Source organism: Passer domesticus, chromosome 12 (genome assembly GCF_036417665.1).
Source record: "Passer domesticus isolate bPasDom1 chromosome 12, bPasDom1.hap1, whole genome shotgun sequence".
NCBI classification, from domain to species: Eukaryota; Metazoa; Chordata; class Aves; order Passeriformes; family Passeridae; genus Passer; species Passer domesticus.
Window position 1 is genome coordinate 8,475,575 of NC_087485.1, and position 23,398 is coordinate 8,498,972.

General features: G+C 46.1%; 1 protein-coding gene across 2 annotated transcripts; it reads right to left on the bottom strand.

Annotated features, from left to right (window-relative positions):
- Positions 1–11,673: 11,673 nt before the first annotated feature.
- On the bottom strand, positions 11,674–22,365 carry OSGIN1 (oxidative stress induced growth inhibitor 1). 2 transcript variants are annotated; one of them, XM_064386702.1, is made up of 6 exons: positions 22,205–22,365; positions 18,106–18,211; positions 15,583–15,719; positions 15,085–15,276; positions 14,673–14,764; positions 11,674–14,028 (listed from the first exon to the last, which is right to left on the bottom strand). In XM_064386702.1, exons 2-6 carry the CDS (start codon positions 18,188–18,190, stop codon positions 13,035–13,037), a joined length of 1,500 nt encoding a protein of 499 aa, XP_064242772.1. In that variant the 5' UTR covers positions 18,191–18,211; positions 22,205–22,365; the 3' UTR covers positions 11,674–13,034. The 2 variants fall into 2 exon arrangements, with proteins under 2 accessions (XP_064242772.1, XP_064242773.1); XM_064386703.1 differs by having other exon boundaries at positions 18,106–18,208; positions 22,205–22,353.
- Positions 22,366–23,398: the final 1,033 nt, after the last annotated feature.

A 23,398-nucleotide genomic window follows, 5' to 3' on the forward strand; every position in this document is an offset into this window, starting at 1 on the left:
ATCCCAGCAGGAGGGTCACTGTCAGGCCCTGACAAGGGTCTCAGTGGGGTTTGCCTCTGAGCTGGAGCTCCCCAGCAGCCTGGCAGTCCCCCTGCCTGGGTCAGCTGCTGTCACCCCCCATTCTGGGCAGCTCTGGGTGTTTTCTGGGCTCTGACACCCACGGCTCCCATGGCAGTGAGGGAGCACAGCACGGCTGATGGGCATGGGACAGCTGTGTCTTCACCCACTCTGTGCCCACCTTTCTAGTCCTCTGTCAGCTCTGTGACCTTCTCAAAGCCTGGCACAGATCCAGCATCCCACCTGACTACTGCACCTGGGGGTGGAGCTGACCACACAGTTTGCAGTGTGAGAAACCAGCCCTGTTTGCAAAGGGCATGCTTCTGTCCAAAGCTATCCACAGACAACTGGTGAATTAAAGCTGCTTGGGCAACACAGACAGGGCTTGTCAAGCCCTTGTACAAGCAGAAATGTCAAATATCTGAGGATAATCTGAGCAGTTGACAGTTGAGGAAGGTGGACAAGGACAATCAAGATGTCAAAACAATCTCACAGGGACAAAAGGTGGGAGCATTGCAGACTGACACATGGGTGTATCAGCAGTTTGGGCACTGTGTGTGCATGGCACCTGCACTGCTGGTGTCCCTGCAGAGCCCTTGGCACACGGGATGGCAGCAGGCAGGGCAGGCACCCAGCTGAGCCCAGCCACAGGATCAGCAACTCATCACACTGAGGTGCTGCCAGCAGATGCTCCTACCCACCATCCCCTCCTTAGGCAGCAGCCCTCACTCTGGAAAACAGACATTTTCTTTAAATGAGGATTGGAGAAGACAGCTGGAGACAGGGAAGGTCCCACTGGGCCATACTTCAACAGAGAACCTGCAATAATTACAGATTTAAGATGTCTGTATCTAGCACATCCCCACAGGCTGCAGGGATGGATCTTTTCGTGCTTTAAAGGACAATTTCACTGCAGAAATGAACCTCTTCTCAGCGACAACAAAACCCCTCATCTTGGGGATGCTGAGCTCTGCAGTCAGGAGAGGGAGCTGTGCTGCTGTGGGACTGACACAGGGTCACCTCAGGGAGGGTTGCAAGCCTGTTTCCAAGCCAGCAGCATAATGTTCTTCAAATATTTCTTTAAAGAGATCTTAAATAATGCATCGCCTCTTTTTTTTTTTAGTTGTCTTCCCCTCTCTCTTTGTAAGTTTACAAATCCATAGCTATTCACAAAATCGGTGTAAGTTTATGAATAACTTCAGACCCCCTGAAAATCATATTTTTATCTAGCTTGCTGCCCCTGCTTCAGTGCTGCCCTGCTTGCAAGGGCAAAAGCCTCTGTGTGACATCCTGACATCCCTGAGAACCCACAGCTCCTCCCCATCCCACCTGTCATCTTTTCACCAAAATGTAAAATCCCAGCTCTGACCTTCCCACTTCAGCTTCATCTCAAATCACACACACAGAGGTTTTATCTTTTTAGCTGGTGTTTGAACACACCTTCAGAAACCTCAAACTTTTTTTCCCAGCAAAACCTGTCCCAACAGCATTACCACCCTGTGCAAGCCCAGATCAATGTTCTAGGACTGACATGACAGCTGAATCCCTTTCCTGAAAACATGTCTGTACAGCCCAGGGCCAGATAATTACATAACACCACGTCTGAGTTACTCTGATGGAGACCATCTCCATTTCTGGGCAGATGCCCTGAGCATCTCTGCCAAAGCCTGGGCTGGCTGCCCCTGCTGCCAGCCCAACGTGCCAAGCCCTCAGCCCAGCAGAGAGCAGCAGCTTCTCAGGGCTCACAGACACAGATTTGCAGAGAAAACCCTCTTACAGCACAACTGAGAGATATCTGGAGGGGTTCACCCTTCCTCTGTCTGCTCCTTAGTGATTTCAGATGGCAAGACACAGTGTGGCAATTAAACCCCAGGTAGCTTCAACTTTGCAGCTTCTGGAAGACCACAGGAAAAAGACCCAAAGCAAATCTCAAATTTAAGTGATACAACAGCCATCAGATCTTTTACCAGTTCAGGTGTACTGAATAAACCATCTATTTTTGTAGGAGATGATGCTGTATGAGACATTTAGCAGAAATATGAAGCCAACTATTTATAACTTTTCCCCATGAAAATGTCAGAAATAGAGATATGAAGTGAAACCATGCTAAACTTATAAGTGGAAAGGACTCCTAGGTCACCCACATTGCCTGAGTTCATTGCAGAAAGCTCAGTTTCAAAAGGAGAGATTTCTTCACGGGGCTCCTCAGCACCAGCTGAGGAAGAAGAAGGGATGGTAGAAGGTTTTCTGTGTGGTAGAAGCCCATTTCTCCTGACAGACACAGGCAGTGTGAGCTCTGGGCAGGGTGCCTGGCACCAGGACACAAGGCTCCCTGCTGAGAGATCTGCCAGCAGGTTCCTTCAGGGTCACTTCAGATTTGTGAGGAGTGGCTCTATTAAATAGCAGCTTGCTTCCAGGGCTTCAGAGATAGAGAAACTTCAATTGCAGTGAGATGAAGTGTCTGGAACTCTCTCTGGTTTTCTTTGTGGCAGAGAAAACAATGCTTAAGGGTTGCATCCGTTGGTTTTTTTGGCTCCTCATTTGGATTCCCCTTTTTTTCTGAGCAATTTTAGAGGGATTCCCACCAGGAACCTCACCTGCTGTATCCAGGATAAATCTGTCCCCTTCCAGTAATGTTTCTGAAGGTTTCTCTGCCAGGTGCACACCCTGAGTCATAGCAGATTTACTGCTTCACTTTTGCCTCCAGGATTACGTCAAGTAATTCCAGGAGCCTGTTCTATATTTGAAAACCATTCCAGCAGGCAGAATACCAGTTCAGTGCTCCTGACCTGCTAGATATCCTTTATGGCTGTGGAGCATTCCCAGCTCTTAGTACCAACTTGTAAAAAAATAAACCAGAGCTGTTTGTTTTATAGCACTTCAGGGCACACCTTAATGGCCCATTGTAAACATCAAGGACATAAACAACATTTTGATTGCGGCACAGAGACAAGTCTCCCAACAACCCCTCCTGAGAGGAGCAGGCATGTTGGGTCCCAAAGAACCAGGCTGGAAAGCTGTTGGCTTGGGGAGGGTAGAGTGGGACTGGGAGAGGCCACCCAAGGGCCTGGAGTGACACGATGAGGGGGAATGGCTTCAAAGTGACAGAGGGAAGGGTTAGACTGGACACTAGGAAGAAACTCTCCCTGTGAGGGTGGTGAGACCCTGGCACAGAGAAGCTGGGGATATCTCATCTCTGGAAGTGTTTAAGGTCAGGTTTGATGGGACATTGAGTAAACTGCTCCAATGGAAGGTGTTGCTGCCCAAGGATGGGCTTTGACACTAGAGAGTCTTTAAGATCCCTTCCAATCCAAGCCATTCAAGGTTTTTGTGGTGATTCTGTAGTTTTGTAACATGGCTATATGGGTGTTTCTGGGTTATTGACCCATCCCCTTCCTCAGCCCTGTTTTAGAACATGTTCTGTTGTGCTGGCAAGGTCTGTGCTGGCAATGACAGCAGAGCTGCCTCCTACACCCCACAAAGCAGACACCAGGGCTCATCTCCCCTGGCAGGCTGCAAAAAAGCATTGGATGCTCCATTTGCAAAGCAAAATACCAAAGCTTTGGCTAACAGAATAGTCCCATATGTTTCTGAGTGCACTGCCAAGGGAGGTTTTCTCAAAAACCTTTGGGGATGGGTTTTTGACAATGCAATGCTATGATGTGTCCATCCTCCTCCTGAACTGCAGGCTGTCCATGCCCAGTCTTGTGGTGATTCACATGCCAACATCATCAACAGCTCTCCCAATATCACGTGCTTGGGTGACAGCCTTGCCCAGTATCAACCACAAAATGCTCAGAAGAATGGGCAGAGCCCAGCTCTGACAGAGGATTAGGTACTGCCAGGAGGCTGCATCTGGGGCTGTTCCTTACACAAATAAACAGTGATTGCCTTTAATATTCACTGAAATACAAGCACCAGGGCATCCTTCCACTTGCTGTCAGTAAGGAGTTGAGGTGGCCAGGGGCTGGGGCCAGCAGTCCCACCCTGGGCAAGCAGGCTGCCATAAATACCACCCTGTGCTTCCTGACCAGCACAAGGATGCTCATCCGTGCCCTGCCCTGAGGGGTTCTTGGTCTAAACAAGGCTTGAAATAGCTGAAAACAGAGAGAAGATAAAGGCGCCTGTGCCTTCCACAAAGACCTCTTTGAACCCACCACCTTCATGTCAGTGACGCACTGCCCTTCCAGCAGGTATTTCACAAAATATCTGCCCTTCCCAGACTAACAACACAGCAGGGATCAGCCTCAGCCAAGAGCCACATGGCTCTTCTGGAGGGCAGTTAAACATCCCTAGAAAATGTCCACCTTTAATTAAAAGCAATAAAATTTCCCTGTAATAATATCACTCCTCCACCTCCATGTGCTGCATTTCTCATCCAAAGGAGAGCAAGAAAAATGCAGTCCATGTCCAGCTGGTTTCTGCCCCAGCAGCAGCAGAGCAGCCTCCAAGGAGCCTTCAGCAGCTGCAGGGCTGCTCAGATGCTCCAGCCCAAACCCAAGGAAGTCTCAAATAGTTCATTTTCTTCAGGCTTGCCATCTTTTACCTCTTATCTCTTCACTGCCCTGCTACAGATTTTCCTTCAGTTCCCTTTTCTGGCCAGCCCTCTTTGCTATTCCAGGCACTGCCCATCCCCAGCACACTGAATCCTCCTGGGGGTGCCTGCCCGTGGCCACTGCAAGGATTTCTAAGTCAGTCTTGGCTGGGAGTCAGGTTCCCTAGGATGGACTGTTTATTGAGAATATTGTTATTTGTTATTGTAAGAGTTGTCAGAAAGGAAAAAAAACCCCAACTCATCCAGGTGAGTTTCAAGTCATGATACAAATGGATTGAGCGTTCCCTATGAGAAATAAACTTCAAATTAGGAGGTAATTAGTAAAATACCATCCTGACAAATCTGAGTATTAGGGAATCAGAGGAATATGAAAATTCTATTTCTGTGTTGAAAATGCTTAGTATTAGTTCTTTCACCAAGCAGGGGCCATGGGGACCTTCCAGCCTCACTGGGAGTGTGGGGATCAGACATTCAGCCCCAGGGAGAATGAACCCTTTTATCCTGTGCATTTCTGCTTCCCTTCTCAGTGCAGCACTCAAAGGCTGCTGGAGCCACACACGTGAGGGGTGGTTCATCTGTGATGACATTTGACCAGAGCCAGACTTTATTGTTTTAGCTGTGGGATTGCTTTTAAATTCCCACAGTTTTCCTGACCTAACACTGGGAAAGTGTCACATGCTGCACTTGCAAATGAGGATCTGCTCCAGCAGAGCTGCATCAGTTCCTCTGCAATGAGCCTTTTCCCATTGGGACAGAGGGGTATCCACTACACTGTTTAAAGGAAGAGGAAATTTTTGGTGGAAATGGACGTAACAGAGCACAAGGAAGGTCACAGGGAAGCCTGGGAATGGGAAATTCTACCTCCCTTTGATTCATTTTCCTTTGTTTCAGGATGAGAACAATTCACTTGGCCTGCTCTCATCCATCTCCCCTGTTATGTCATATCCAGATTACTCAGTGGATGAGCTATTTGGAGTGTTACATCAGACAGATAATATTTGTTTATATAACTCAGTCTTTTTCTCAGACTCTTGCTTCTCCAGCTCCCTGAAAAAATACTTAAATTAATATTTATATTTTTAGGAATGATAAATTATATCAACTTCAGGATGACAGTCATCTTCACTGTAAATCAGCACAAGTGGTTGCTGCAGAGCTCCACAACATAGCCTGGGAACCTCTTTTGTTTCTTATAAACATCTGTTCACCAAACATAGAATTACACAAAGGAAGAAACCAGTTCTGGTGTAATACAATTCTGAAATTTCTCCCAGCCTTGAGACAGAGCATTAGCCCAAAAGGGGAGCAGAAATCCACCCTAAGATGCCAAAGGTTACAGTGCTCACTGCAATGTCTGAGGCTCTGCTGTAAGTCCCTGATTGAATGCAGCTTTCTGCCTCTGCTTTTAGTGAAACTTTTCCAAAGGTCTTGCTTTCCCCTCCAAGTAAAACAGAAGAAGGATTTTAAAGATTTTCTTTTCAGAGGAGAAAACCTTCTTACTATTACATGTTTGATCAGGTCAATATATTGCAGAGGTTGCATCCTGCATGCTTTAACTGCCCAAGCCATCCCAGTTATACTCCAGCCAGCAAAAACAATGCCAGTTATTCACCCTCCTGAGAAATCTCTTGCTCAAGTTTTATGAAGGTGCAATATGGGGCATGAAGGATATTTTTGCAAGAAGGGCACTTCAGGCAATGTCCATGGCCTGTAATTCATTCACATGAATGAATTACATGAATTACCCTTCCCTCTCACTGCTCATGTGTCTTACTGTTCATCATCACTGTAATTTCCTGGGCAGAGATTCCATGACAAGAGCAGCATTTACAGGAAAGCTGCTCCAGCAACTTCAAAGGGAGTTTGGCAAACAGGTGCTGGAAAGGGCTCAGGAAAAGGGCTCAATTGCAACATCTGAGCTTGCAACCATGCTCTCATCCCAGCGCCCAGGACTGGCTCTGCCTTCCTGGCTATGCTGACACTGTCCTTCCCAACCAGGAAAACTGCTGAGGAGTGGATTCCCTGTATATCCAGTTTCCCTTTCCTTGGATTTTCTACTTGCAGAGTCAGACCCTGCCAACCCTCTCCCATCTGTGCTGTGCCAGTCCCAGGCGGGCCCCACACCTGCCCTGTGAGGGCTGCCAGCTCAGGCAGGGCTGTCACTCTCCCCTCAGCATGGGAGAGCCCAGGGCACGTCCCACCCTCAGGGCTGGCAGCAGCAGCAGCTGTGAAATCCCTCCATCCCTGAGCCATGTCAGCATCTGCCAGCGCTGCCTCTTTTCCCAGGCTGTGGTTTGATAACACAGTAAATCCACCCCTGGCATCCCAGCAACCAGATTAGAGAAGAAAAACAAAAAAAGAAAAAAAAAGAAAATTCAGCTGCACAGCACGAGGGATTCACATGGCATAAACTTTCCAGCAATTCAGATTTGCTTAGAAACAACACTGCTACGTTAATTTGTGCAACTTGACCTGTCCATCTTTTCTGCAGCCACCATTGCAGCTCGGGAAGACAAAGATCTCATCCCTCTCTGTGTCACCTTGTTCATCACACACTGTGTGTGCTCCTGTTCCCCCCAGCTGGACAAGGCCTGGCAGGCCCAAGCAGGATGCCTGGATGAGGGATGGGATGAACCTGGCATGGACCAGATGCTCCCAGGGCACTGCAGCCACGGGGGCATCTCACCCATCTTCCCACCACTTTGTCATTTGCTTGGTTCTGCTAGACCTTAATGTTTAAAATGAAAAGTCCATTTATTACCCCAGGAAAATACCAAAGATTTTTTTTTCTGGGTAGAAATTCCCTGGCTCTTTCAGTACAAAGACCTATTGGCTGGTTTATTAGTTTTGAAAGCTCTCTGTGCCTCTGAGACCTCTGCTGACTCCGAGTTACCGTAATGCTGGATAACTCGGGTATTAATGCCAAGTTGCAAATGAGGTTTGCTCCACTGGGCTGGCTCTCTAAAAGAATGAATGTTTTAGATCTAAAATGCCTGTGGTCTCGTAAAAAAACGCAGCACTCCTGATTTTCTATTTACTTGCCATTATAGGAATGATTCCATCCTGCCTTTTGCTTGTCCTCTGGTTAAAGTTTGCCTCTCTGGCAAAAGCTCCAGTGGGTTACAAAAGCACAACTCAGATTTGGAAACTTACCCAATACAAAATCCCCAAATCCACACTTTTGTCATCAGCAGTAACTTTCCACGCCCACAAGCCCTGGTGAGCTTCACTCCCAGTTTGCATTAGCAGCTGTGTCCCTGGGCTGGCCCTGCTCTAAGGCTGTGCCCCAGGAGAGCTGGGCTGTGCTGTGCTCCAGCACCCTGACCCCCAGGCACACACAGCCCCTGCAGCTGCACCCCTGCCCTAAAGGAGCCTCCTGCCCTTATTTTCCCAGCCCCTTCACTTCCAGTGAGACTGAGATATGGAAACTCACCTGCAGGGTAAATAACTTAGGTAAATAGCCCTGTCACATTCCAGAGTAGTTTTCCCAGCTGCCAGGGATGCTGGCTGTGGAGCAGGGCCACGCTGCCCGTGCATGGCTGCTGCCTGGCTCAGGATTCCCTTCCTTTCCCTTGTTTCCAGCTTGCTGCGGTGTAGACGTAAAACAAAGCAGAACTGTTGACAGTGCTTCCAAGAAATGAATGCAACCAGAGAAAACTGGCCTGGAAAACAAAACCCATTCTGCTTTCTTTGCAAAAAGTTCATGAGGGCTGCCTGCTCTGCTCCTGTAAATCAATATACTCGTAGGCCCTTCTTCCTAAGCCAAGCTGTGTAACGTGGGTGCCCATGTGGAGCAGAAGGGCACACTCACACAGAGGCAAAACAGAAATAGTCAAACCTGGGAGGGGTTTTCCTTCTCATGCCAGAGCAGAATTTCTCAGAATCACTCTGAGTTGCACATCAAATCACCCAGGTTTTGTCCTGGCCCTAAGGGCTTGTCCCCAGGAATGCCAAAGGAAACTTCCTGGACAGAGGATCCGTGCAGCTTTCCAGGCTCTGGCAGAAGGCAGGAGCCAGCCAACAATAGCAACAAAATTTGTGCTCCTTTTTCTTCCTCCCCACTTAGCTGCTCTCCAGGAGCTTTCTTCCACCTTCATGGCTTGCATAAGAACCCTGGAAGTCAGGCATTTTTCCCTGGAGGCTCCAGGGTTTGTTCCACCTTGAAACCTCTTCTGCTAGAAGACTCTCCCACAGCATCCACTCCCAGGTGTCCCCAGTTAGAAGTAGCTTAGCCTGACCCCAGGAGCTGTCAGTCAGCAGTGATGTGCTGGCTGCTGGCCTGCCCACAAATATCTGTGTTTCACAAATAAAGCAGGTTAATTTAAACCACTACATCTGCAACAGCCTGACAGCTCCCTGAGGGCCCTTTTAAAGCTTAGACTTGGGCAATCATCGGACTTGCAATGTATCATAATGCCCTGTAGACCTTTTAAATAGCGTGGTCTGGCCAAGATGTGGCTGGATTTAGTCCTGTGCTCAAAGACAAAAGTGCTGCCAACAAAGGGAAGGCTGAACAATCAAAGGAGCTCCCAAGATTATTTTACTGAAATTATTTCAATTTAGGTGATACATAAAAGATGGCTCCTTTTAAAAAGAGGCTACCCTTCCCTTCATTTGAGAAACAAAAGCTCCCAATGAACGTCATCTGACATCTCACAAGACCTTCACCAAAGCAAAAAGCAAAAGCACTAAGTTTGTATTTTAATTGCATAATAAATGTACCTGAGTTCAGGCTTGTACACTCAGTTCTGCCACACCTACAGGTGATTTTAAAATACATAAGCCATAACTACAAGGACTCACAAACACAATAAAAATAAAAACCCCACAATTTTGGTTTTTTTTGTCTTGGTAAACTTCAAATCTTCATTTGGGTTCTGAAGGCATAATTTTCCATTGCTCCTGGCAAGTACCAGCAGGTCTCAGGAGCTTGTTCTGCAAGGGTACAACTGGGGACCAAAGGAGGCTGAGGAGCCCTGAAGAAGGGGAAAGGAGTCCCTGACATGGAGCCCGTGTTGTGGCAGGATGAGCATCACCTAGCTGCAGCCAGAGCTCTGTATGGAAACACCAACCTGCCCTATCCAAACTGAGCTGAGCAGGGAGCTGCTGGAGGCTGCCCCGAGGGCCCTGCTCTGGTCACGGTGGCCCTGGGAGCTCCCCAGTGGGCAGCAGGGAGGGGACACCCAAGGACTGGCAGGGGACAGGACAGAGGCAGAGTGGCCTCAGGTGTTACACACCCAGCTGGGTGAGCTCCAGGCTGGCCTGAGCAGCAGAGGAGATGGAAGTGAGGCATTTGGGGTGTCACCTGGCAGAGCTGTGTCACCCTGGCAGGCAGAGCTGGCTGTGCAGAGGGCCCAGGAGGAGCCTGGGTTTATTCCTGGCCCTGTCATGTGCTGCAGGTCAAGGTTGTAATGCCTGGGTGAATTGCACTCATAACAAAGCCGGTATCTGTTGACTCTCACAGCTGATTGTTTTGGAACAATAATTCATAGTTGCCTCCCTGGATACAGAGAACTGAATGACAACTTGGATTAGAAGCACACAGCCTTGCCCTGAGGAGCTGCAGTTGATGACTAAACCACCAATTCTGCTATTGAGATTCCCTACTTTGACATCCCTCGGGGGCAGAATATAGGATATTTTCTAAGCATCAGTTGTGGAAAAACACTTCCCTTTCTGGTCCTGCACGGGGTAGGCAATTAGCTTGTCCCTCTTGGGCAGGAAGGGAGGTGATTTCAAACAGGCACTCCAGCTCCCCCCACCCAGGCTCAGGCTCTGACCTAGTTAGGAGCTCTCCCGTGCAGGGTAAATTAGTTCAGCATAATGCAATATGGGATGCAGGAATGATCAGCATAATGCAATATGGGATGCAGGAATGATCAGCATGAACGCTGTGACTTTGATCTCTGTGATGGGAAGGGCAGCATTTCACTTGACACCAATCTTGTGACCTCATTCCCAGCACACACCAGTGCCCCTAGGTTTTTTTTTTTAAATGCTATTTTGCTTTTGTTCTCCTCCTCATTTGCTTTTGAGACAGGAAGATGTAGCCAAAACCAGCATTTTCAGAGAGGTGAGCATTGATCACTGAACTTTTTTTAGCAAAGGTTAGCTGCCATAGATCACAGAACCACATTAACCCTCCTTTGAAATTGCCAGGATAACAGAATCAGGGGAAAGTAGCAGCTCATGCAGAGTAATGCTGCCAAAGAGAGCCCTGGGGACATTGCCACCCCTCTGGCCAGTGAGCAAGGACACAGAGCAGGAAACTCACTCCCTCCACTCTTCTGTGTTCACAAAACACTGAGGGCACTTCAGTCTCAGCCTGCAGAGAAGAGTGAGTATTGGTATTTTAACACCTTGAACCAGACTCCTCTCAGAGCTGTGCAGTGAAAAAAAGCCCAAACCACCAAACCTAGAGGCAGTAGATAAGCTGCAATAGGGACAATTCAACTAATTAAGAAAATACCCTACAATTCTGGACAACAAAGGTGGCAAAATGTTGAACGGGGCAATCAAATGTTGATAGTGCAATCTCTGTCCTGGAAATTGTCAAATCTTTCCCCAACAAGGCACTGAGCAACCAGGTCTAACTGAGCAACCTCCAATTTAGTGGGGTTGGACCAGACACCTTCAAATCTAAACTGTCACCTTCTGATCTGAGCTGTCTTAACTGCCTTACTGATCTAGGCTATGAGCTGGGGTTGTTTTGCAGACAGGAGTGAGCAGGTGAACAGGAAAGAGATCTAAGATCCCCCAGGCAAGAACAAGCTTGGCAAATAACCTGGTTTGGCACTCTCTTAGCCTCACAAGAGACAGGCATGGCACTTCACAAGGGCCTTTTACATCTTTTACAAGGCATTTCACATCTTCATCCTTTCATCCTACTGGAGAGACAAAGATAAATAGAGAGAAAATTCACAGTAGGGTCCTCCTAGAGAGCAGAGGGATGAAGGATTTAAGCAGGCACAAACCCTGGTACTCACCAGGAAGATGATGGTGATGAACAGTTCATGAGGTCTTTTCTGGGTCAGAGATTCAGAGTTAAAACTAACACAAGGTAAGTATGAAATCACTTTATTGGAAAGTTTCATACAAGAGTAGTCGTCAGAAAAATGATTCAAGTGATACAGTGACTTCACAGACAAACCCCTCCCACATCTCAGCTCCAGCCAATTCATTTACAGATGCCCCACTCAGTTTTTCAGAGCCTTTTGAGTCAGTGAATTTCAGTGCAGCACAGGGAGCAGAGTCTGTTTTTACACCAAATCAAATTAGCTATGACTGAAATTTTTCCTGTGAGAGGTATGAAAGCCCCTGTAGGTCTGTTGAGAATGCTGTTTACAACATAAGACATCAGTGCCATCTACCCCAGCTGATTCAGAACAGACTGAAAGACTGTAACAAAATATTCTGCCAATAAAAATCTTTTAGAAAAACAGTATAAAAACTTATATATATATATAGCATAAAGCTACCAAAAAGTGACTGTGCCATTTCCCCTCTTATACAAATAATATTATTAAAAAAAAATACATTAGTAGTTCACCCAGTATACAACATATTGCACCTTTCCAGAATCCTCTATGCAGCAGAAGCCCCATACAGTATGTGGGTAATTCCAAGATGGACCTGTAGCTCCCCTTCAGTTCTGCCTTTCCCTACAGCAGCTGCCAAGAGTTTGGCTATCACAGGTTTAGGATTTAGAAAGCAGGGAGCTGCAAGATGGCAAACCAAGTATTTGCAAATCAGTACCATTTCTTCTCAGGAAGGAGAAGAACCCATCACAGGAATCTCTTGATTTTTTAAAAAAGAATCATGCATTACTTGTTGCTGGTGTCAGTGAGACAAGACAGTTTTGAGTGTTTGTATGTCAGTTTTTACTGACAGAGTACTCCCCATGTGCCAAAGAGGTACCTGCAGCACCTGGCAGTGATTTCTGGCCTAACAAGAAAATACAGCCAAACCACAGGAGTAAATAAAACCAGGTCAGTTTACTTTGTTTCATGACAAAACACTGCAAGACACCAACAGACACAGTGTTGTGGGCCTGCTATCTGAAAACAATTAACATTGATTCCTCAATCCAATTTTCGGCCACCTGGAGGGTTTTAGATAGAAGAGCAATTCCTGTCTTGCCCCTTGCTTTTCCAGGCACAAGCTTCAGTCCCAGTAACCATGCACAGCTATGCAGAAAAGGAGCTGAATTCCCAGGAATTGAAGATACTGCTGTGTGTGGAACCCACCCTGTACTTGGTCACTTAATCTTCTCAGATAACTCAGCAAGAACTTACTAACTCTCCATATAACCTTGCAGAACACCAGGAATGGCCTTTAGAGTTGAGGACGTACAAATCAGATGATTTGATGGGAAGAGCAGTAACCCATCCTAGTACAGGCAGTGCAGGGATGGGGTTATTTGTTAGGGGGGGTTTTTGTTGGCTTTCTTTGACAGAGAGCTGGCCACAGCCAGGGCCCCTCCCTGCACAAAGCGTACAAAGTTATCTCCTGCTAGAGGTCCCAGGGCATAGAGCCCTTTCTCCTGAGTGCATTCATAGGTGAATGGATCAACATCTATGGGATTCCTCTTTGGATTGACTGGCTGCTCGCTGTCCAACGCCAAGTCAATGCCATCATTTGGCAGAAAGGAGAGGTTGGGGTTTGAGCCAGTTAGAACAAGAGCCATGGAAACTTTATAAGCTTTCTGACAGCCGTTCTTGTCTTGGAAGATGCATTTCTTGTCCTTGCCAAAGGAGAGCACGTGATGCTCAGGGAGGCTGATGTAGTGCTCGTAGGGCCCAGCACAGGCAGCTGTCTGCTCTTTCATCATCTGGTGGACCTTGTGGTATTCAGGGTACATAGTTTTGGGGAGCTGGTTAAAAATAAGGCCAGGATCAGTGACTCGTCGCCGAAAAACGTGGATTACTGGAATATTGCAATGGTGAGCAAAGAGAATCGCATCAGCAGCTGTCAGACCAGCACCTACAATCAAGACTGGATCTGTCATGATGCCAACACTGTTGTTCTTCACTGCTTCTTCTAGGGCAGACAGCTGGTGGTGGACATAGGAGAGGTTTTCTCCCTTGACCCCGAGCCAGGTAGGATTGTCATATGTTCCTGTAGCCAAGACCACATTCTCTGCACAGATGGAGAAGGGCTCTTTATCACCTTCCACAGTTTTGAAAAATCCATCCACCTGAAAGACCTCTGCACTTTTTTCATTAGAGCTCCAAATTGAGTCACTGTCCTCCTGCAGATCTTTCTGGGTGTGGTTGGAGATGCTCTCTGCACTCACTTTCCTCACAGAGGTCACAACAGTGCCACATCTGAAATTCTTCTGCAGTCCTTTCTTCATCACATAGTGTTGGTAATATTGAGCAATGTCCTCTGCTGTGGCCCTATTGTTTCTGAGGCCTCTGTAATAAAGGACAAACAAAGGTCAAGCAGCAGTTAAGTAAGAGACTGGAATTTGTCCCCCTTTGCACTGAATATATCCTAGAGCCATCTATCCTGACACTACCAGAGAAGACTGATCTAGTTTCCCTGACTTCAGCAAAGTCATTCCTGACATACACAGCTAACAGTGAGGTCCAGAAGCTGTTGGACAGAGGCAGCTTTCTCTAGCATTAATCCAACCCCAAGAACATGGTTGGTTATTTAAGCCTTTCTCTAATATCTTGCTTCCATTCCATTTTTAACACCTGGACTTGTTAAGATTAATTGTGACACATGTAAAGAGAAGCAGCACCTCAGAGAATGCACAGTGGCTGAACTGATTGTACTTGTCATCAGTAGGAGCCAGGTGACCATGATTTCAAGCTCTACTCAGAACTCCTGGTCACAGATTCATCTCCCCAGTAGGTGTGGAGAAGGACACGTTCCAAGCAGCACTGCAACTTTATCTGAATCTCTCAATATAGAATGGGCTGGTTTTGGGGTGCAGGAGGGTGTCCTTTCTCTCACTAAATTATCCATAACAGATGGGTACATGCAAGAAGTCCATTCCAGGTTCTCTAAAAAACCCCAGATATTGGCAAATGATCACACATGGATATCTCACCTTCTCTTTTGCTTCAACCATTCTTTGAAAGGGAGATCTGGGAGTCCCATCCATTCCCCTTTGCTCAGGGTAACCATAGAGCCCTCTATAGACTGGAACAAGAAGCAGAGCAAAATTACTTTAATTTTTTAATGTAAAAAGTGAAAGGCAGCTTTTCCATGTTTCAATACGGCACAGATGATGAAATCAGTAATTTCCTCTAATCTGCTGTAAGGGATGAAACCATCCATGTTCTCCAAAAAGAACAAGAGATGGGGAATATAAAGGCTTGTTTTCTTTTTAAACTTTTACTTGTCTATATATATAAGATGTAACACAGCTGACTGGGATTTTAGAGGAGCTTTTCTCTCTCCAGTCAGCACATCTGGCTATTACACAATACACAGACCCCAGCTGGCTCCAATTCACTTACGTGCCAGGCACCTCCAGGAGCATTTCTGCCAAGGACCAGGTGGGGGATGGCTCTGTCAGGCTCATGCCACCAGGTGAGCACAGACTCTGCTGTCCCTCCAAAGTCTGTGTCTGGCCGCTGCAGGGTGTCAAACAGAAGAGCCACAGGGCTGTGGGATCGTCCCTCCAAGCCTTCAGACAGATACTCCAGATCCTAGAGAGAGAAGCACCAGATGCTCAAAGTGCAGGTAGTGCCAGGCAGCAGACTGCTTGTTACTCCAGCATCTCTCATCAGGGGCTTGGTGCTGGGGCAGCTCATTTACTGGCACACAGACCGGTTCTTGCCCAAGGGCTGCCTCGAGGATCTTAGCAGCAAAGATCTGGATTACAAAGCAAAATGCTTTGCTATTTGCTTAAGGCTCATTCTGTCTGTGTACTTTGAAAATCCAAACAAGGTAATAACTTATTACACACCCCTGGGATGCTTTGCTGGGATGTCATAATTTATCTTTACACAAACCTGGTCCAAAAGAGAGACTTCTGGTGCCTCTTCCAGTTTTCTCTGAAGAATAGGATGAGGATGAAGAGAGTGTCTTTTGAAGTAAGGGGTGTAACCTGACAGCAAATATGAGAGACAGATTCCTGAAGGCCCATTCCCTGAAAAAACAATTGAGAAGAGTTTATACTTCTGGAGATAGAGCAGTTCTTTGAGAAGTGCTTCTAATATGCAGACCAATTCTAAAGACATGACACTGCTATGGATACAGGGGATTTCCTGTTCCAGCATGGTCTTATTGGATGGAGTTGGGAAGTCATTTTACCCTTCACCTCACTTGCTCCTATTTGCACTGCAAGGTCCTTAGAACTTGCTGAAAAGTCACAGGGTTAAATAAGTCAGAGGCTGCCCTCACCTGAAGCTTGAAGTCTCTAGCATGGTGATGAATGGAATTATTTCTCTAAAATTAGGGGTTTAGAAGCTGATCATGGGCTGTCCAGGGGCCTCAGCTCTCCTGGAAGCACATTTCACACCAGTGCAGAGTAGTTCACTGTGCACAGGATACAAGATCCAGAAAAGATGGTGACTATTGAAGTGAAGGGGAACCAGTTCTTCTCAGCAAGAAATTCCATCTTTTAAGGGATGTTTGGCAATACAGCCTTGACTAATGGGTCTTGAGGACTCTTTCCAATGGGAACCAGCCCTACTGTGGTACTGCAGTGTGTTAAGGAAAGTCTCTCTGCCATGCCAAGACAAGCCTTAGAACACTGCACTTTGAACAGGTCGCTGGATGGCTGAACTCTTTGGCTGACCACCCAACAGCCAGGAGAAAAACTAGATAAACGTGACTCCAAAGCCTGGTGAGAGCAGCCTGTGGAAAGTTTGCACGTGGCTGTTCTCCAGCATGTTTAATATTTTACAGTGGCTGGCTGCCCAGGCTTTGCTGCTGTGTGACCAAAACCCACGGCAGCGCAGTGACGAGGAGGGGAGGAGAGCCCAAGTGACAGCAGCCTGTTGACACAGTGCCAGTGCTCAAGGGTGACTGGAGCAAAGGCTGATCCTTGAGGATTCCAAAAGAGGGAGGTCATGGCTGCAAAGCCAACAGTGAGCTATGTGAAGGGCAGCCCGTGTCACAGCTGGGGACAAAGGCTGCTGTGCTGACACGAACCAGCAGCTGCAGGTCAGCGTTTGGAATATTCCACTTGCAGGAAAGTTAGCCAAAACCAACAGCAACAGACACTAAAAACAAACCAAACTGCAGCTATAGTAAAATACAACAAATTTCAGGTCACTACTTTGCTTTAGGCAGTACAAGGAGGTACCTAAGCCAAACTTCATCACCTGAGTGCTCAACACTCAGCGGCAGCACACAGAGCGTGTCTAAGTTTGATATGGATGGCCACAAGAACATCTGGGGCTCAAGATATTTTAAAATGCAACTGCTTCCATGAGGCTCTAGCACAGCTGAGGCAGCACTCAGCCTCCCTGGAGCAGGGCCTGGGGAAGTAGCTGGAATCTCCATGCAGTGCTGTCCAGCTGCAGTGAAACATCTGGGCTGCTTCATTCCAGCAGCCTCCCCTGAGTGCCTCTCTTCACACTGCTGCTTGAGGCTTTAGTGCCAACTCCACCCTGGCTCCCTGCACAGGTGCACTAGGGAGGCACCAAAATTTCCTCCTTCCCACCTAGAGACTTGTACAACTGAGCAGCACAAAGCCATTCTCAGACAAGAACTTGCTGCTAGTAGTGTCCTTGTCAAACTTGCTGTCAGCAAGGATTAGGGGTGATTTATGCAGATTTAACTTTGGAGCAGCTCCCTCGGGTGCTTTGAACTCGATGCCAGAGAAGGAGGGAAGCCAGCTCTGCAAGGCATGACACACAGGCTCAGATGAGCAAGGTCCAACACCCCCACAGCTCCGGGCTGGTCAGAGGGGAAGGCTCTGACATCATTTCTTTGCTCCAAGAATCACCTCACACTGCAAGCTCCCTCTTGCAAGGGAGGCAAGACAGTTACTGTATAACCTGGCTTTTTTAACTGGTAGAAACCTGCATTTTATAAGTCTATTAAATCTGTACAAAATCAGTGTAGCTCACTCATGTTTTAAAAGAAATCTGTGAGAAATTTCAAGAAACCTTAACAGCATCTGGAGTACTTTTTAAACAGACAAAATGGTGAAAAAACTCACATAAAGCTACCTTCAATTCAAGCACTACAGATAACCACAGCAAGGCGATTACCTATCTGTACTGAAAAGGTTTCAAATCTTTCTAAATATCCAACAGAGAAAAAGCAGGCTCAGACGAACTGATGCTCAAAAGGTTACCAATTTTACCATTAAAGATATGTGTTTTAATTTGTAAAATATCTTGTTCCTTATGTTCCACAACTCTTAGAGGTCTCTTAGTATTCTAGGAAGTCTGGCTGTTTGGGAAAGGATGCAGAAACAGTAGTCAGGCATTTCTGGTTTGAGTGAGAACATGTGGAAGTGGAACAGAAATTAAAGATAGAGAGTAAAGAGAACACAGCAGTGCTGGCAGGAAGAGGCTTACCTATGATCACAACAGGCAGTGTCTTGAGCCCACTCCTGTTTGAGGGTCTGGTCACTAATGGATACATCTTCCCATCTGGAAGCATTTCTGCTCTGGAATCTACCTACTGAAACAAATATGTTTTGAATTACTTCCATTTTTTGACAAAAATCCACAAGCAAACAAACAAGAAAAACACCACAAGATTTTCTCCAGCCCACTAACTCAGGCTAATCTAAAGTATTATTACCCTGCACTGCAGACTGTCAATTACACTTCCACACTCAGGACAGACCTCCTTATCTTTTTCTCCTCCTGACCTCAAAATCAAAGGATGATTCTCTGATTATGCACTACAAAAGGGGGACACAAGAGTTATTTTTCTTTTTCAGACATGAATTCCAGGGCAGCTGGCAATTTTAGGAACCTTCTCACTACATTAAATGAAGTGTTGCAGCTTGTTAATAAAAACTTCACTTGTGACAATACTCTGTACAAAATGGTATCATTATCACAAACACTTTTTGAAGTAACTTGTGCATTTACTGATAAGTGAAGTAAACCTGGTCTCCTGGCTGCACTTTCAAATAGGTACCATTCTATCACTACAGAGTTTTTTGAGAAGTGCTAGTTTAGTTCTGGAACCTTCTTTCTTAATTTTCCAGAAAATGGAGAGTTCTAGGTCTGAACAAGTAAATAACAAGTCTTTGAATAAAATATACATCATAATTATCTTGGAGACTAAGGTGTCATTAGAGTGGAATCTACAAAACTAATCTAATCATTATGCAAACATCCAATGAACAGTGAATGTTTCTGCCATTCCTGCAGGAATCCTACCATGTCAAATGACTTGAGTTTTCCATGGAATTCAGTTCTACTGTCACTAACCTAGAGAAGTTATTTTTTACCACAATAAACTTGAGAGTTCTGAAATTCAGCATAAGTGTTTAAGTTATCCTACAGAAAATATTTCCTTTTATAAAAACCTTACTGCCACTTTGGAAAGCTAAGCAAAATCCACGGAATGGCACGGCTTTGTCCAGCAGGGCACGCTCTGCACAGCCTTCCCAAGTGCAGACAGATCTTGGCAAGTGCTCTGCACACTTCCATGAGGCCTGGCCCATCACTGCCTTTGACACAGGAATTGCAGCAAATGTCTTCCTGCCCGTGTAATGCCCCTCTTTAGGCTGGCATTTACGTCACAGCAGCTCCAGCAAAGCGCAGTGACTGCCTGGGCAGCCAGGAAACCAGCAGTGAGTTTACAGATCACAGATCCCAGGCTTCAGCAGGAGTGCTGCATTTGCTTGCAGGGATGTGACAGCTCTCATGCACACCAGGGTACAGCCATGGCTGGGCTCAGCAGCTCAATTCCAAGGCAACTGGGTTCTCCACATAAAACAAATTCAAAACTAGCAGCCTTGTCCAAATTATTGGATCACAGTTAGTGACACTTACTGGTTGCCTGTTACCACTTAACTAAGCACTAATCTGTTATGCATTTTGCCTGACAGGGCATGAACCATTTAAAAGACATTATAGTTGTGCTTTCTAATTTAAGTAATTGGAAGCATCAAGCTTTGAAGAGAGTTGGATCTCAACAAAACTTATGTTCCCAATTTAATTGAAGGTAATTGTATTCACTACAGAAGATGAACTCCCCTTAAGGCTTCCCCACAGCCCTGGATGCTGTGGGAGCACAGCCCAACCACCCAAGGATCTCCTTAGTCTTTTGGATAGGTCCTGCCACATTAACCAAAACCTGCACCACCTTCAGCAGACTGTGGTGCAAGTTTACCCCCAGATAACTCCTTCCCACAAAGCTCCAGAGGTGCAATTAGTAGAATTCAGCACTAGCAGCTGGGACTGCCAGAGACACCAAAGGAACAGGGCACTGGTGTGACCAGCCAGGTGCTCCCCTCAAACCAGTAAACTGCAGCATCTAGCTGCAGGTCAGCAAGAGTTTCTTCTCCATGATAACAAATAACCCCCTCTCCATCACTGTATTACACCAGAAGTTCTTATTCATTTTTCCTAACACAGAGTACACATCTTATTTCTGTGAAGCTGCTGGGAGCCTGGAAGAGGAAAGCAAGATCTCCGGAAGCAATCTTCCAGGTTTCCGCTCCACAGCTCCCTGCAGCAGCATGCATGGCAAAACTGCGTGCACATCCGAGGGATTTTTGCTGGAAGCAAGGCCTGCTCAGCCCAGCAGAGCACCTGGCAGCAGCTGCAGGGCAGCAGCAGAGCCAGCACGCAGAGAAGGAGCCTGCCAGCCTGTTGGGAAGGGTGAGCACAGTCTCACGCTGCTGGGTGCCAGCGCTTTTCTGGGGGAGCCTGAAGGGGACAAAAGAGGCAGGAGCCAGGAGAAGACAGGCTGGCAGTGCTGTTTGCTTTAGAGGAAGGTTGCCTTGGCTCCTGGCCATTGCTCTGTGCCACCCCTCTCCACCCTGATAAAGCACAGAGGCAGCAGCAAGCCACTGATAACTCCCTGTGCCACCCTCCCCCCCTTCTGCACCTTTGGACACATGAAAGAGGAGCATTTTCTGCAATTAGACCAAACCTTAATAGCTAGAGGAGCACAATTATTAGTCTGATGAAATTACTGGATCTGTACAGATATGTGAGCATTTTTAACCATGGATTTATTCAGTGCCTAGGGTCACAAAACCCCTAGTAACATTTTAGTGCTACAGACTTTGTTTCCTGAAGATTTGAGCCTGAAAATTCTATCAACACAAGATTAACCACCCTAGCATCTCTCTACAAATGGAAGAAGTCCCTTTTACATCCTATAGCTTTCATCTCTATAATTCATAGTTATTAATTCCTATTTTCAAGTAGAAAGTGAAGCAGGTGCTGAACCTGTTTATAGCTATTCCCATCCTGTAGGCTAAAGGTTTGACTTCTGGGGGTAAAACTCAGAGCATCCCAGGCATTTTAGTTTCAGGCCAAACATTCACCTTTCCTGCCATTAGATGCTAAGGTGGATTATTTTAATTACTGTTTTGGGGTTTTTTTTGCAGTCAGACTCTTGGGGCAGCTAATACAGTGTAGAGGAAAGCCTGTTCTTGCAGAGGCTGTTGGAAAGCAACAGGACATTGAAGTTCATTGCCAATCTACACTGAACTAGTTAGCACCAGAAAAAAGCCTGAGATAGCAAGAAACTTAAGACTGCTCAGGGGCACTCACACTTAGCTTAGTGACACTGGCTTTGGCTCCTGCTTTGAGCCTCCTGCTTGAAATGAATGTCCCTTTCCTTCTCCTCATTTGGGAGAGTGCAGCAAGTTTCACAACTTGGCTTCTTGCTGCTTCCCAAGCATTCCAGCGTCCGTGTGATGTTACATAATTGTTTCTGGCTGGAAAGCTCCCAGCTCACTCTGGGCCAGGCTCTGCATACCTTCCTGACACAGCCTCTGTCTGCAGGGACTGTAACTCACAAACTCGGCCAGTGTGGCTCTCACTCCTTCCAGGCTGCAAGCCTGAAACAGGTTTTCAGTGAGCGAATGAAAAAGCAAAGACACATTGAGCAAGACAAGGACACCCTGTGATCCTTGGAGAAATGGAAAGCCAGGTTACATCAGCCATGTGCAGGTAGCTCTCCCTGTAACAGCCAGGAGATTTTGCTGAAGTCAGAATCACCAAGTGTGGCCTGAACAGCACATGGGGAGAGCTCAAGAGAGCAATGCAGCTGGGGTACAAACACTGGGGGAGGTTAAAAAAGGTACCGCAACACTCAGTTTTAAAGAACAATTCTAACACAGATGCAACAATAGTTTTCTTCAGCTTAATTTCCTCATTAACTCACTTGTTTCACCAGTTTACTATTTAATTAATTAATACTTAAAAAAAAAAAGTAACAAAAAACCAGAGATCTTGACAGCTTTTACATTTTATACTCATTTTATACTTCCCTACAAGTTTCAGAAGCTGTTCTCTCCTTGTATCATCACTCTTGCATGTCAGGCCAGTTACCCCCCAAACACAATTAAACTATGTGGAAAAAATTCAACTTTGTGGTATGTAGTAACACCTTTCCAAAAACACCCCTGTGATACTCAGAAACCAATGTTAGGGTACACCAGACAGAGCTCTCTGTGCTTATTTGGAGCCTTCTTACCTTTAGCTGCAGGTCTGATGAGAGGCAGAATCTTTATGAAAGTGATTGTACAGTCAGGAGAGCCAACCTCACTACAAGCCTGGAATCCTCTCTCTGCTCCAAGACAGCTGTTTAAATATAGTAGGCAACCAGCAGCAAGAGAGGAGAGGAGGAGCCAGGATGACTGGAGGTGGAGCAAGGAAAATACCAATAAGCATGAGTCAGCAGGAATATTTCCCTTCCCAGCTCCTGAATGAATGCAGAGAAACCTCCTTAGTAATGTTCAGCTGACTAATGTGACTACAGCCAAAGCAGGCTTACAGGACCCCTGGCTGCCAGAAGTCCTGCACTGAACAAATATTTCCACTTTTAACCCTCAGGACAACACAGATATATAGTGGGTCTGAAAAGATTGATTTCAGTTTGTGTTTCTTTTTCTTCAGTGAGATAAAGTGTTATAAGCCTTTTGCACAGTAGCAGTAAAATGAGTCAAACTGCTTGCATAAAACTCTGAACCCACCAGGGGATTCATCCAAGGTATCTTACTCAATTCAGGGAATAATTGATCTGGTTTGCTAAATTTAAAATGCCCTTCACAAATTAAATACCTTTATCCCAAAGTGTTCAGTTCAAGTAGTAAATGAAGCACATATTTATCTCTGAGGCCATCTGTTTGGAAACCACAATTTCCAGGAAATCAGGACTGCTGGTAGCAGTTAAAATGCGTACTTTCATTCATGTGATCTAAAAGATAAAAGCAGTTCATGAGAAGGATTTCTCTGCTCTCATGACTCCCATCAGAGCAGAATACTTAACATAAAACTCTGTTTTAATTCCACCAGAATAAGTTGTTTTAATTAATGTGAAGCAACTGTTTCACTCAAAGTTTACCAGTCAATCCTTTAAAAAATCTGACTCAGTAAATGCAGTCAGACTGACGTGGGTGGGGGGAGAGGGGTAAGAACTCTTTCCAGTTTCCTGGGCCTTTATCCAAGGTAGCATTTGCACAGAGCTCTTGAATAACTCATACTGATTTTTTGACAGCAAGGGCTTTTATAGGCATTATTCAGATATTTATTGGCGTGTAACCAATGTGTCCATGTCAGCCACGGAAAAATTAAGCTTTCAGAGAAAATAAGGCATTTGTTTGCTTAGGTGATTTAAGACTGCCCTGTTACTAGGTTTTTCAAATCTGTCTTCAATACACTGCAGTGT